Source organism: Neolamprologus multifasciatus, chromosome 10 (assembly GCF_963576455.1).
Source record: "Neolamprologus multifasciatus chromosome 10, fNeoMul1.2, whole genome shotgun sequence".
Taxonomy (NCBI): Eukaryota; Metazoa; Chordata; class Actinopteri; order Cichliformes; family Cichlidae; genus Neolamprologus; species Neolamprologus multifasciatus.
The window spans coordinates 19,937,328-19,953,615 of record NC_140448.1 but is presented as its reverse complement, the minus strand read 5'-3'; the positions used below and the strand labels follow the sequence as shown (position 1 = coordinate 19,953,615).

Here is a 16,288-nt window from a genome sequence, read left to right as displayed (position 1 = left end):
TGCTCGTCTTTATTCTTGCTGGTGAAGCACGTGATTCCTCCAGCCAGGTGTTAGGCTCACCCCTCTGCAGGAAGGCGGACCTCCCGGACCCAAAGGGCTTCTCTGAGGTTGAGGAAGCGCCAAGGAATTCATAAAAAGGCCTACAAGATAATTAAACATCTGTGAGCAATTCAGAGGTGTGAAAAACCTGTGTGTGTGAGAAGAATGTATACCTGGGAGTTTAAACTGAAATTGAGCTGTCAGATGGTTGACGGAAACCTTTTTAAGGAATAACAGACATGTCCTTTTACTTGTGTCTAAACCAGCTTAATTACAAAGCCTGGTAATTATTTAACGTCTGTGCAGTCTCGTTAATGTAAGCAGTGACCTTCAGTGTGAATTTTGGCAGCTGAATGCAACGGTGATCTGTGATCATCATTTTACTTTAAGGAGCCTGAATCTAAACAGGATGAACTGTAACTTTTAATTGTAAGCTTAAATGTCTTATAACAGATTAGAGCCAAGGAAGTTTAATGTCAACAGAGGAAAGTCCACCGAAGAATGAACGTCTCACGAAATGTCATCATGTACTTAATTTATCTTGCTCATAATAAGTGTACTGAAATGTCTTGACCGAATCATAGTTATGAGTTTAGTCAGGATGTGTGGTGCCTGGTTTTCTCACCCAGGTCTGGTCTCTTGCAGGATGAATCTCGCTGGCTGTAGTTGGAGGAAGCTGACGTGCTATCTGTGGAGGAGGACTTAGTTGAGCTGACTGATGGTCTTAATGCTCCCGGAGGATTTGTTTTGGGCTTTGCCTGAGCTCCAATCGAAGCAGAGTTGCTCCATTCTGGACAACAGTGGCAGACAAGTAATATAAGTGAAGCCCAAAGTAGTGTTTGCTGCTTTGCTTTCATTGCATGTTACCCCATAAGTTGAACTTTTAACAGCACCAAACAAAACAAACAGATTTGTTAGATTGAGTGTGATCGAGTCTTTGCATAGTATCAGTATCATGTACTAATTTCAGTACTACTTTATGAGCCTCGACAAAAGGTCGCCATAAAAGTAATTGAGGTCACGCTGTGTTACGTGTGGGTCTCATACCAGAGTGCTCCTCAAGTCGAAAACGTCCAAAGCAGAGGTGAATTCTCCACTGTTTCCTGACATTCTCCTTCATTAAACAGTGGAAGAAGAATATGAAAAGTCCTGCAGCAAATAGAAAAGTAAGAAAAGGTCGTGAGCTCAAGAAGATTAGATAAGATCTGGGTTTGTAGCTCTTTGTTCCTCGCGCAGGTATTTCTAATTTTCTCTGGAATAATTTCATATAGAGAAGTAAACAGTGGTGGTTGCTTCACTCTAATATACAAAAGAAAGTATTATAAGAGAGACCAGTAGAGGTGAAAGCTGTTGTGAAATGGTTGCATCATTTGGCTGTTTTAAATCTTCCTTTTCATCTTTTTTTTTTTCCCCTCATCCGAGCTTCTTTTGAACTTCGGTTGCAAAGCGGGTTGTTGTGGAAAACTGCACACGTGGTTAGCAAATTTTCACACAATAAATAAGTCCACAACAACACCCAAAAGGTCGTCTTCTTAAAAGTAAAGCACCATCTTTTTACAAGTCTGTGCATGTTTATAATGTTTGATCTTTGGCATATTACACTATCCTTACTTCTGAAAATAGTTTTGACTGACTGAAAAGAACTAACACAGCCAGATGTTCATGTCAGCTAATAAAGACACACTTGGCTGACCGAGACGTTAAGTATTCAAAAAAACTGCAACAGATTGAGGCTAAACAGTTAGTTATATGGGAAAAAATAAGCTTGATGACTTTCAAACTTAAGATAAAATTCTATCTGGACGTTATCGAGCTTTCATTAACTGCCTCTGTACAAAAGAACAACCTTGCAGGCTGTTGAGTCCAGAGAACAGGTACAGCAGAACTATTCTGCCTGGCCCCCAGCCAAAGAAGCCAAGAGTCCATGTTAGCCCCAGTAACAAGGTTAGACTGGCAACTCCTTTCAAGTCCTGCATGACTCCACTCCTGGTCCCTGCCGGGCTGTTGGCTCGCATACGTCGAATCTGGATTAGAACCACCACAAAAACCTAAGAGGAGATTGAAAAGAAGCCTCAGAGTGGTTGGATTACAGGAAAATGGTAAAAGGGTCAAAAGCAAATTTACACAGTAATAAAGAATGTGTCTAATATGAAGCCACTTTGTTAGACACAACTGTTCAGCTGCTCATTAATGCAAATGTCTAGTCAGCAAATCACATGGCAGCAGCTCAGTGCATTTAGGTATGTAGACATGGTCAAGGCAACCTGCGGAAATTCAAGCTGAGCATCAGAATGAAAATTTCTGATGGTCAGTTCTGATTATCATAATTTGCTATAAACAACATTAAAGCATGGATCCATCCTGCGTTATATCAACAGTTCAGGTTGCTGGTGGTGTAGGGGTGTTGGGAATATTTTCTAGGCACACTTTGGGCCACTTCGTACCATCTGAGGATCATTCAAATGCCACAAGTTGCTTGAGCATTATTTCTGACCATCTTCATTCCTCTTCGATCACAGTGTACCCATCTTCTCACGGTTGCTTCCAGCAGGATAATTCACCATGTCAAAAATTTGTGAAAATTTCAAAGTGGTTTCTTAAACATGGCAGTGAATTTATGGTTCTTAGATGGCCTTCACAGTCACCAGGCCTCAGTGATCACCAGATTAGGTAAACGTAAGATTGACATCATGGACACGCAGCTGACAAATCTGCAGCAATTGTGTGATGCTGCCATGTCAATGGATGCCAAAATGTCTCAGGAATCTTTCCAGCAACTTGTTGAATCTGTGCCACAAAAAATGTTTCTGAAGACAAAAGTTATCCAGTCTGTACTGATTATCAAAAACGTTGCCTGTTAAATCCCGATATAGAAACAAATGAAAAATGTTGAATTTAAAAGGAATAAGGAGAACGCATAACAATCTAAAAAGTAAAATCTTTAATGAAATGTGGAAATGATTTACCCCAGTGTTGAAGAGAAAGATGAACACAGCGTAGGCAACCACAGACACATAAAATGTCACATCGTCCTGGAGCCAGCAGCTGGGAGGGTGACAAACAGGAAAAAGACAGACGAGGCATTAGTAGATGAGATCAGTGAATACGACGAATGATCAGTGTGGTCGTATTTGAACTAATGAAAACGTGTTACTGGCTTATCATTCTTGAATCATGTGTTTGGATAGCCTGAGAATGTAATACCATGTTACATGACTTCCAATATGACATCAGATCAGCTTGATCTGGCTGAAAATAAAATGTGAAGGAAATGGTTTTATCTATTTTTGAAGATTTGTGGTTTTACATCATGGATTTGCTTTTGTAATTGGAGAAAATATGTTGTGATATTCATTTTGTCCAGCTAAGAGATAGATAGAGAGATGGAGAGAGAGAGAGATTCTATGTGAAAGCTGAATGAAACCTTCAACTCTCTTCAGATCATTAAGTATGTATCAAGATATGAAAAATGAATAAAAGATGAATCCAAAACTCACAAGTTATCAGAGTTGTCCAGCAGCTGTAAGGTAGAAGAAGAAGTGTCTGTGTAGATGTGACTGCCGTAGGCCTCTTTGTTCACAATGAGCACCAGGATGCAAATCACCAGAGGAAGCCCTGGATGGAGATTTCAAATACATACAAGGGTATGTACTTACAATGTCATACCCTCAGAAAAATATTAAACGGAAAACATAATTGCTTTTAAAATGAACCCTTTTTGTTATATAAAAATAGCTGTCTAATGTAATGCACTTTTAGAATTGTTGATGATCATAATCGCTATGAGGCTATAGTTTAGGTGTCACAAGTGCTCGAAAAGCTCCTTGTCAAGCAGTTTATTCTCTTTATGATTTCAGAAAGAGGGGAAATCATTAATATGGCCCAGTTCCCTCCATCTGCTGTTTAAATTTTGATTTTGTGAGGTGCAGCCAATCAGAAGGTGACCTAAAGGGAGAGGAGCAAAATGGTTTAATACTCTGCACTGGGGCCCAGTATATGATAAAGATTATTTTGGAACCATGACTCATGCAGAGCATCTCTGTTAGAGTCTAACGATCTAGAGATGGACCTGGAAATGAGCATAATGCGTCCCATTAGAGATTTTTATGAGCTGTCATCACACCATATAAGTAATAATGTTTTCTGTGTTGCCATTAACTAAACTTCAGTCGTGCAAAAATGTGACTCACCCCATCCCAGAAAACAAAACTTGAGCATATAAGAGGGCACGTAGGCGTTGAATACTTTAACAAGGGCAAAGTACATGTTAACGGCCTCTAATCCCATCCAGGTGAATGATGCAAGCAGGAAGTAGTGCAGTGTGGAGGCCACAGCCACGCAGAGAGGGTACAGACCCCAGGAGGACAGCCAGGAGTTGACCAGAAACACCAGATTCAAGCCCAGCAGGGCCAGAGAGAGGTTGAGGAGAATCTGAGAGGGGTAGTCTCTACGAAGCTTTCTAAGAGAGATATAGACATTGTGGAGAAAGTCGAGAGGTTAGGTACAATGATACTTTTGTGCTACATGCAGATACACGTACAGAAAAACCTTTAGCAGTGAAGTAAACTCAACAAACCGGAGAAATGCATGCATTAAAATACCACCATGACAGTGAAACTTCAGCATCTCCTTCGCTGCTTTCTAACACTGAAAACAATGTGCGCCTCACTTAAAACAATAGTTTTTCGCATACATTTGAATTGGTGTTGACAGGCCTGTAGTAGCACCCACAGATCTGTGCTGCATGTAAGCAGAAAACGCTTACTCGAAAGCTGTGTACGTGAGAACGGTAATTCCCAAGAAGAGTGACGAGACTCCACAACCAAGATAGGTGATAATGGTCAGGATCTGCTCATTAGCAGGGTCCAGCTGAGTCCTGGCGGCATCCTGGAGACATGGAGACGTTTGGTTACAGGGCTGTATTTTCCAGTGTGTATTATTAGCTCTTGGCTGATCCTGTTCCTAACTGTTCCCATTGCCGTGTGTAAACTTGCATAAAGCCCAGCATCTGTCTAACCACTACTACACTGAAACACTTTTTACTATCTCTAGCACTTATAGTAAAATTAGTTTCATCATAGCTCAGTGATAAAGTATAGGAATGGGGTTTTATGTATTTTTATTGTGTTTAATTATATAGGGGGAAAAATCTGACATTCATTTATGTAAAGGAAACAACTTGTTAATCAAATAATTTAAAGTGGTTAAAAAAAATCCTCTTCGGTAGGCATTCATTACTCTGTAGGCTGAAAGCCACAGAGTAATGAATAAGGGACACTGGTCTGCACCACAGAAACCATGGAATAGTTAGTGAAATAAGCAAATCTTTTTAAATAAAATGTATTAGAAATTAATTATAGATTTAATACATAATGTATTTATTTCAATTTTTAATTAGTTACAGACACATTTAATTATTTAATGATGAATTTATTCATTTAATTTTGGCGTTCTTGGTACTGAATAGCCCAGGAGGCATTTCTCATATTTATTATTATTAATAATGGTGCAATTGTTGCAAAACAGCAATCCCATTACAGTATATGTTGTCAGGAGTTACTCGAACATAATGAACTGTTTCAAACTTTTCTTTGCAGCAGTTTATTTTTTAAATATTATTCCTTTAGTGCCCTCTGCTGGTTAAGCCTGGTCAAAGCATATTGACACCTCTGCAATTCAGTTTGATACAAGAAAAATAAAAACATAATTAGTAGTGTGTGTATTGTTGCTGCTTGTACTATCGTGCCGTTACCAAAACTTTAAAGTGCTCTGCCAAAATTTGCTTTTTAGGAAACAGAAAAACAATATTAAAGTAGTAGTTTGTACCAGAAGAACTCCAAAGTGTGTGAGATGATCACACAGGCAGGTTGTGTAGTAAGGGCTGCTGTTGTATTTCCGACATCCATAATTGTCCCAGTCTCCTTGTCCATCTGCATGAGAAGAGTAACGTTTAATGTGGCCCACTTCTTCCAGAGTTGACTTGATTTGGAAGAATAGGACTGAGATCAGAACGTACTGTTTTTGTTGAAGTTCCAGTACACACACTCGACCTGCTTGTAAGGCTTAATCAGAGACAAAAGAAACATTAATGCATTCATTAATTAAAGGTGCTTTCATTAAATGCAGTGTATATTGATAGAAACAACCTCTCCTACTGTGTTTGGTATAAGATGTTGGAGTGTGACTTCAATATCTTCTTCCAGGTCTTTGATTGGACAGCTGGCGTTGGTCACACTGGCTGCCACCACAAAAGTGTTGAGGGTCTGATCTATTTGTCTCCCCTGAAATTAAAACACAGTATATATGAATAACATGTTTCACTAATAAGCATCTAAGCACAATTTGTTTGTTTAAAAATCTTAACAAAGAAGTGGCTTCATAGAAAATACCACCTTAAAGAGCGACGCGATGGCGTAGAACTGAAACTGGATTCTTGGTGGGGTCTGATTTAGGGCTTGTTGGGGGAAGCAGTGCTGCAGGGCAGATGGGAGGGAGATGAAAGCCAGTGTGCTGTTGAGGGGATGCCTGTTGATAAAAATCTATAAAGACAAATTTTCTTAATTCTTTTTAAAGCTCAGGCAACATGTTTCAGCTAACAGCACCATTGATTTCTGAGATGCACTGCAGACAATTTAAGCAGCATTAATATGGTAAGTACAGACTCATCTGTATGTTTGCTTAAATATCGCCAAAAAAGACAATGTTTAGTGTCCGTTTCAAGCTGCTGTAAACAGCACTGTTCAAAGCAATGACTGTAGAAAAGCTTACAGTTATTGGTTCAAAGTAGCATGTTTTATTCCACATGTGCAAACCTTTTGTAACACCTGTTCACCTGCTTCTTAATGCAGAAATTCAGTTTTATTTATATAGTTCCAGTTGACAACAACAGTGGCCTGTAGGCACTTTATATTATAACATAAAGACCCTACAATATTAGAGAGGAACCCCAACAAACACAGGACTGCCCTATGAACAAGCACTTGGCAACATTGGGACGGAAAAACTCCCTTTTAACAGGAAGAGACCTCCAGCAGGACCAGGCTCAGGAAGAGGAAGCAAGCTGCTGAGATGGAGTGAGGGGAGAGAGATGGGGCAAATGACAAAATATTAAATCAGCCAATCACATGGCAGCAGCCTTGTAGACATAGTCGAGTAGACCTGCTGAAGTTCGAAGCGAGCAACAGAATGAGGAAGAAAATTTACAGAGAAATTTTGCCGACCTCTGTTTTTTTGCCGGTTGCATCAGACGCCACTCCAATCATTAAACTGTTAAACTCTCCAGGAACTACATCTACCACTGCGATACCGATGGCTGGAGCGACCAGGGTGGAGGAACCCTCATAACCCACTATCCTGTCTCCCATTGCTTCTGTAATATTCAAGATGCTGGAGAGAAGACAGAAGATTTTAGTGTCCCCACATCAGATTGTTGGAAAAGTTTATTTCTCGTTCTGCATTCATTCCTTACTTGTTAGTAAAAGGCACCAGGTTGCTCTCAGATTTCAGTATGTTTGAAATAATGTTGAGAAGAGCTTGGCCCAGCTCTGGTGTGACCACACTGACGTTAATGATGTCCTGCAGCTTGTCGAGGACTATCGTCAGTTCGTCATAGTTGAGTGTGGAGTGGTTACTCAGTAAAACTTCAATCATATCCACCACATCCTGAGCATTATCTGGAAGTTAAATGGCACAACTTGTGAAACAGGCATTTTTATCCCATTCTAACTTGTAACACAGCATATGTCTAATATGTAACAGGGTTTATGTTGGAAATACAGATGTTTGGGTAATTTTAGAGCTGGGGAAAAACGTCTGTGACTGACCGGCAGTTACATTGACAGGGTACAGGTCAGGGATGGTCTCCACCACTGGACCACAGTCTTCCAGCTCTGGAGCCATCCAATGGGTATTGAGCTTGCCTTTACTGTCAAACAGAAGGTGGACAGAGGGAGAATGCATAAAAAAAATCTGCAGAGAGTAAAATCTTTAACCTTTTTTAAATTTTTCATCATCTAGTTATACTGCCACCTCAGCATGTTGCATATCAACATTTGCTAGCCGCACTCTTACTGGAAAATAAATGGCATCGGTAACTACCTGACAACGGAAATGAGGTTAATTCGATGGATTGGGGACATTATGTGAGACCTCACACAGCTGTGAGACATTTTGATTCTGAGAATTACCGATCATTTAACCTCTCATTAGTGACACTGAGGTCTTGATTAATGCATTTACAGCAGAGCCATCACTGAGTGTTGTGACACTGAGTCAACACGCAGTCTTTAGAACAGCAGTAAAGCCATATAAATGTATACCAACGGATGTGATTAATACCCAGACTCGTACGTATCCATGTGTTAAATTTATCAGCCAGCCAAATACATAAAACACACAGCACACTTCAACTGTAAACATGAGGACAAATGTCAGAGCATGTCTACTTTAGCAGTGTTGGTCTAATAAATCTTTACTGCTGGATTGATTTCCATTACTTTAGCTGCAGACATCCAGGGCATCAAGAGGATGAAGCCCAGTAATTTTTTTTATGTTTTTTCACTAGTAAAGGTTTATATTGTTGAGTAGACAAATCCAGCAGCCCTGATAAATCTAAGCTTTTAAAAAAGTCACCTACATAGATGACGAAACCCACAGATTCATTGCAACGAGTTGCCCAGCAGTCTTTCACACTATGCTGCTTTTAAACTCAACCATGTCACTGACCTGTTGCCATTTAATCGCATATTTTGTGAGATGTTTCACTTGGACTACAAATGAAAAATGATTAACAGTCCGAGTTCTCACCAGTGTCGAGTGGCGTAGTGGTCCGGGTTCTTTGGGCACGTTTGATTGGCAGTTTCTCCACCTGAAGTTTCAGGCCACACAAACAGGCCTTTCAGGGTTTGGCGGATTTCTGCATTGCACTTAAACGACACTGGAACAGTGAGATGTTTGAGAAAGAGATCAAAATGAGAAGATTTTCAGGGCTGGGTCCCCCCCCTTTTTTTTTTTGAACTCACGTATCTGGCTTATCTCTATGTCCTCAGTGAGTATGGAGATGGACCCCTTATCATAAGGTGTCAGCAGTATGTTTCGTATCCGCTCTTCGATTTCATGTATGTCTGACAGCATCATGACTTGTACCTGGAAAATACAGCTCTCTCTTCTGGAAGTAACAGAGCTAAATATGGTTTGCAGAATGACAATGGGCTCATGTACATAGCAAATATAACATCACGATGTTATACTTTTTTAATATTACCTGCGTAAAGGCAAATAAAAATGAACAAAGTAGCAGCCAGTTTCCTCCTCCTCCAGGCAGAATTTCAAATTTTTTGTTTATTGTAATCAGTTCTAAATAAAATTGTATGGAGACACACGAAGCTTACCTTGAAACTGTGTCTGCTAATACCTGGGAAAGAGTAAAAAAGATGAAGATGATGCTTTCAGGGGAGAAACAGCCTTTTGGTTTAAGAAGGCACTGACACATTTTTTATGCTTACTTACTCTGATAGGGTATTCTGACTGCAGCTTAGGATGATTTCTGGAAGTGAGATCAGTAACTTAAGTTGTTTAAATTGAAAGACCTTTGCGTTCATCAGAATGTGACATATTTCTGGAACTGGGTGAGTAGGTGAGTGGTACTCTACCTTTGAGCTTTGGGGACCAGCTGAAATTCAAGCACTGTCATCGAGTTGTTTGGTAGGCTATTGTTGAGCTGTGAAGAGGAAGTCAGCATTCATTTTACTGCATTACTTCTGCTGTCAGGATTTTACACCCCTATATTTAACCAGGTGAAGGAAAAATAGTTTCCTGTATCTTAAAATAAGAGCTTAGGTGTTCTGTAAGACGTACCCAGGACCTAAGGATCTGTTCTGAGTTACAGCCACCTGTTATGGACACGTTCACCTTAACCTGAAAATACAGTTCTGCAAAGGAAATTTCAATCAGAAAGCTTTCACCAAGTAATTTATGATGTCAGATGAACCGTAATGTACATGCAGTTGTGAAACTGACCGGAGACATTTTCAGGGTTTGTGGCAATGGTCATGGGCGTGGCTACGGTAGTAGAACTTGTACTTGTGATGATGCTTGTGGTTGGGGGTCTAAATTCAGTGGTAGAAAAGGGTGTGGAGGATGGTATTGTGGTTGTAGAGGTAATATTTGTCACCGGAGAAGGCTGTGTCATCGTACTGGAGCTGCTGGTATCAACTAAGAAACCATCTGGAAGATGCATGTCAGAGACCCACAATGAGTTTTTCTGCAAATGCTTCACAAGACCGCACACGTACAGTGCTTTAAAAATTGGTTAGACCAGCACACAATGAACGGTTTATGCCACGTCTACTTTAAATGAACAATATTTGTTATTACGAAAATGTTTTTTCTGTAATGGTTAGTCCAAACGCTTCAATCAAAATGATATTTGTTCATGTTAAAATATAGATAAATATATAAAAATGGAACTAAATAGAAAAACACCCTTAAAATTTCATTTATTTCATTACTAATTACTAATTACTAAGATTGAACGTTATGCACTCAAGAAAGTCCAGTTTGTCGGCTAAAATTTGGGAATATAAATGTGAATTCAGTTTGATATTCATCCTCTGTGTCTGCAGAAAAGCTGGAGAACATTAAAAACTTGCAAACTTAAACTGACTGGTTGTTGGTGCATATACCAAGGTAATGACCTAAAGCTACTGCAAAGCTTTGCAGAGATTATTCGACCAAGAAAACAGAATCTGGAAAACTTGGGATTTATTGGATTCAAATAAAGATCACACAAACGTTTCATCCAAAGCAAGTTTCTGGAAAGAAAACTATTAAAAACTATTTGCAACAAAAGAGACTTTTGAAAAATACCAAATTTAAAAAAAAACAAAGCAAGACCAGGAAGAAACTGTTATGAAAGCCAAATGAGATTATAAAAAATCTAAAGTTTTTTTTGGTTATTATGTACGAATAAGAACTATAATTCGTTTTTATTAACCATTATCGGCTTCTGTTGAGAATTATTTCCTACCGACAGGTGTGGTGTGTATGTTTTCTGCATCAGCCCACAGCTGTAACAAACCACTGGTGTCGTTGTAGGGATTTTTAAGCCTCGTGGCTATTAGAGACTGCACATCTGCCACATCCTCAGCAGGGATGACATTCACATATACGTTGCAGCGAAAACTACAAGGAAGACACAGAGTCATGGTTTAGATACCACGTTCTTATTCTCTTCTACAACAATGCTTTTCAGGTATTTCGATTATTTTGTGCTCTTTAACCAAAGTTAAAGCCCAACCAAGGTTTTTTTTTCTATTAAGATCAATGTTTTTCCCAGATTATGAAAATTTGGCAAAATTTAGAAGCAAAGAATTTTTTGTTTTGTTTTATTTACAAATGAAAGAAACTTGTCTGTACATTTTTTTTTAAATAATTTCAGATAGAAATCACACAATATTCTGGGAACTGTAACTCTCTACCATATTACCTGTTGACACTGGAGGGACTGAACGGCATCTGAAGAATAGAAGAACATTTGATACGTATGAAACAAGATGCTGATAAAGATGCTGTCCAGGTCTTACACTCCTACTGTCCTACTGGCCAAACAGACACAGCTATATTTGCATTGAGATGACATCCCTTCATACATACATCAACCTGGTGCATCAGTTGAGCTCTCATGTTCTTACCAGCTGGTCTTCATATGGTGTTTTTACGAGGTCTTCTGTATTGGATCTGAAAATAAGAAAATCAAAGAAACTCAGTAACCTTCTGGCACATTTGTTCCTCCCCTCTGACATGTACTATAAAATTTAAAAGATTTAATTGTGTGACACACAGTGAGATTCAAATGAATTTTATTGCAAATGTAAATCATCTCCTACCTGGATAGTTCAAACACAGATACTATGTGTAAATAGATGTAGCTCGGCAGCTCCTTTCTGAGCTGCAGGAACAACAAAGAGCAGAAGGCAGTGTTATAGCCGCTGAGATTTACTGCTGCTGAATAAATGTAAAGTAAAGTCTGCACAGTATAATGAAGTCCAAAGCAGCAGGGTCTGGAAGTCTGACCCTACACACCTCTGCCAAAGCTAAAATTTCCCGCCACAGCACGCACAAAATCCCTGGATCCAAAACAATATCTGGATTGAGTCTGTGAAATTCTCTTCAGAACATATATTTTAAAAAATGCTCTAAATTTATCTTATTTCCGTAATTTATGGATTTATGGAGATGTGATTTTGCTCTGTCTCACGATGGTAAAGATTTTAAAACTGGTAAAAAGAATTTGGACCAAATGAGGATCAAGTTACTCACAAATCCACTGATAACTTTTTGATTAAAACGGTTAATGAAAACAAACAAACGGAATAAATAACATGAACTCATTGGCAGAGGTAATAAAAATAATTCTTCTTATACCAGTTTTTCAAGAATTTAAAAATAGATGAATAAACCTTTTTTTTTTTTAGTTTTTGTTTGTTTTACCCATTGATGTGCGATGTCTCTGGCTGTGTAGATCTCAGTTTTGTTCTCATCCTGACGAATAATAGTAATTATCAGTTTCACTTGGTAAATGGACCATGCTGCCAAAGAGAACATAAAACTGCATTAAATGTTTGTAGATTTCATTTAAGACCATAAAAAACCAAGAGTGATAACGTTCAAGCCTACTTCAGTGTGTATTTTTTTTTTTTTTTTTTTTTACAGTTTGACAGATTTTTTTCTTTATCTTATCAATATTTGAACCTGACCAATATATCACTGGGCTCAAAAGTAAAGGAGAGACGGGAGAAATTGTCATATTATCTTAGTGAGGACTCATAAATAACTACAGATAACAAATGCTGAGAAATCTCTGGGTTATTTTTGTCTGAATAAAGAAAAAAGTATCAGTCGATATATCGCATTATTGAATCACTAAATATTGGTATCAGTCTTAAAAATCCCCACATCACTCTGCCTCTATTTAATAATGGCTGCTTATTATTATAAACCAGTAGCTCTCAAACCTCAGAAGCCTGTAGAGTAAAATGACTTTACAGCTTACAGCCCCCCATTTCCATCAATCATTAACAATTAAAAGGATCCAAGTCGGACTTGACGTAATTGAAAGTCTGTGTAAAAGCATCAGCATTTTTATTTTTCCTAAAAAATACATTTATTTGGCTTAGTTTCACCAGCAACCACCTGGTGTGTCTCCTCGCCACACGACTGCAACCTGCCCCATAGGTTGAGAACCACTGTCATAAACTATATATTTTGTATTACGATATGAAGAAAAGATCAAACTGTATTTTTTCCTATCTGCACTGACCTAAAACTGGAGCAGCGCTTTCAGCTAGAGGGAAAGATTCATGTGGAACTAATATTGCGTTTTTCATATGGCTGAACAGACTGTGTGAAAGGAATTTTCTTATGTAAACTAAGCCTTATAGTGCTATGAAAGAGGATTAGGGCCAGTGAAAGAAAAAAATCTTTGGGGGTCATGAGTTCTGACTTCTTCCATATTTCTGAGAAAAACTGGAACGGTTTTTTTTTTTTCATAAAATTCCTGCATTTAGTAGCCAAGAAATTAGAATCATTAAAAAGTAAAAGTGTCAACATTTATCAGCTTATTGAAACTGTAGACTGTTCCAGTTTTGTAGAGATGAAACAAGCTGCTTGATTAATGCGTCTAATTTTCATGTAATTGATTATAAATTTGTTTTTACATTTGCTTAACTGCCAAATAGACAGGTGGTGAGTATTTAATGCGAGGGGATACACCAGAGACAGCCAACAAACTATCGCTGAGGCTGGAAAAAGCTTGATGAATGTGGCATTTACTGCAGTAAAATAAAATCAGATGATAACGGCAAAGGTTTGAAGTGAATGCTCACTGCAGTTCAGGCTGCGATCTTGTAGTGGAGCACAGATCTGAGTGTCCCAGTTGTCTCTCTCCCACTTCACAACATCCCCCTCTGTACAGTTCATTGATGCCACTTCCTTGCTGCTGCGTTCTCTCCCCCACATCCGAAACAGAGAGAGTTTTCCCGACACACGGGATATAGGAATGATCTGTATGTTTTTGTTTACAATGAAGTGTCCTGATCCCAGAGTGAGCGATCCACTGGGGGCCAGTGTGGAGCACGAAGAGGAGGCAGAAGAAGCAGCTCCATAGAGGGCTGTGAGAGAGGGAAGGCATACAAAAGGTGGTCAAGGAAAGACTAAAAAAAATCACTGAAACAGCCAAGGCAGGTTTTCCATATCATTTTCTAAACAGTGAATGTAGCTGTAGACCGCATTCATTTAAGACGTCATGAGCAAAAACACAAGACAGCTATAACTCTTGATAGTGACCTTTGTAAGCAGATTATCACTTGATGCAACCATGTTATCAATATATAAATCATCGAGATGTTCCAGCCAGTCAATTTTTAGTTAATAGACTGAAAAGGAGCACCTGCATTCAGTATTGCCTGACAACCTGTGTAGGAAAATCAGAATCAGTTACAGGAGAAAACTGAGAGGATCCGACTTCTAGATCCCAAAAGCCATTTCTAAAAAAAGATCTTTATTTCTTCACCAATTTTTCTTTCTTCGATCTTTCTTACTGTTATCTTTCAGTATTCAGTCTGTCTTTCCTTTTTCTCTTTTTTTTGTGCTCCTTTTAGATAAGATAAGGAAAGCAATCGAGGATCTACAATCTGAGAAATTCAATTTTTAAAAAAAGAAACTTTATGACATATGGTAAGGGCCCTACAGTATTACAGCAAGAACCTCAACCATCACACAGTTCCCTATGTACTAACACTTGGCAACTGTGGGGAGGAAGAACTCCCTTTTAACAGGAAGAGACTTCCAGCAGAACCAGGCTTAAATAACAAGCTAGAGAAGCCAACAATTACAACTGATTATTTTTAGGGGATTGTTTATATTCATACTTGCTCCCCTTGCTTTAGGATTTTTATTTCAATCCCTGAGAGGATATACAACAAATACCTAAGCTGACGGGAAAAACCATATAACACATAACCCAGTTTTTTTAATCACTCAGAAAGGGAGAAAATTTTAAATATATACAGCAAGCCTGTAACATATTGTTGGCCCTTTATTTAACAAGTTTATGAGCAAACTCATTAAATCTGTGACCAGTTTGTAACATCAAAATGTCTTTTAACTTGATTTAAGTAATCCCAGAATAAAATTAGGCTTTTAAAGAACACACGATGAGAGGAAACCCACCTGCCGTGAGCTTCAGCAGGGTCCCTTTAAGGTATAGGGCAGGTCTGTCTTTCGTATGTGACCAGGTCAGGCATAGTGGGTACCACTGTGACTCAAGGAGGACAATCTTCTGGGTCCTCCACTCCACGCCAAACAACCAGACCACTAAATGTCCCGCCTTAAACCCCAGCCCCAGCTCAGCATACTGTGCCTTTGGATGTCGGTACATAAAGGCGGTCCACGGTGAGGAACCTCTGGTCTAGACATGTTTGGAGTTAGTGAGATTTCATTTCTTTAACTGTTCGGCACCTTTAAAAATATCCCTGTGACAGTTAAACCAGTTGTAACTGGAGGACATTTATCATCAGTACCTCCTCTAGATTCAGGTAGAAGCAGACTGTGAGCTCTTGCAGGGCGGGGATGGTGATCTGACGCTTTAGTGTCCAGTGGCTGCATCCCGCAGTGAATTCAGCCACTTCCCCCCACAGGCTGAACGTTGGCACTGAGAGGAAAATACATCGTTTTTATAAAAAAGTGCTTCCACAGCAGGAAATCTGAACAAAGGGAGAAGGTTTTACCTTCAGAACCTTCTGGACGTTACGTAACTTTCCTATTACAATACTGAATGCTGTTTATTGATCATGTATTCTAATTTATTTATGAGATCTTGAGACTGTCTTTCTGGATGGATGGATTTCCTGATCATTGGACAATGTCTAGACTTTGTTGTGTATTTTGGTTGGAAATGAGCAGGGATGTTGATAGATCCACTGGTAGATTTTCACCATACATTGTTGTGGAAGCAAATCACTTTTGGAGCTTCTTAACTGGTTTTGCTGGGTATTATATGAAAAAATAACATTTTTCATTCCTGAAAGGAGTGTGTAAAGTCTGGTTTTCAAGTAATTAAGACACTTAATTCAGCTTCTGCATTGAGTTTGATCCTTTTTCAGTTCTAGTTAAAACTGAGTCATAGTGTGTTGGGAAACCTCAATTTTGTTCATATTTAAACAGGGTTGGTTTTTTTCTTTGGTTTGTTTGT

At 38.9% G+C, this 16,288-nt stretch overlaps 1 protein-coding gene across 1 annotated transcript; it reads right to left on the bottom strand.

The window, feature by feature from the left end:
• Window positions 1–579: 579 nt before the first annotated feature.
• Window positions 580–15,505, bottom strand: adgrg4b (adhesion G protein-coupled receptor G4b). Its single transcript, XM_085175501.1, is given in 27 exon segments — window positions 580–829; window positions 1,087–1,188; window positions 1,886–2,087; window positions 3,006–3,084; window positions 3,537–3,654; window positions 4,230–4,498; window positions 4,805–4,926; window positions 5,866–5,969; window positions 6,056–6,092; window positions 6,186–6,320; window positions 6,432–6,578; window positions 7,260–7,425; window positions 7,508–7,712; window positions 7,863–7,963; window positions 8,845–8,974; window positions 9,060–9,258; window positions 9,429–9,451; window positions 9,685–9,757; window positions 9,895–9,968; window positions 10,057–10,263; window positions 11,066–11,220; window positions 11,525–11,553; window positions 11,730–11,775; window positions 11,925–11,986; window positions 12,529–12,626; window positions 13,923–14,223; window positions 15,251–15,505. Coding segments are annotated over 27 exon segments (3,603 nt in total). The 5' UTR covers window positions 15,476–15,505; the 3' UTR covers window positions 580–635.
• Between the last annotated feature and the right edge of the window lie 783 nt (window positions 15,506–16,288).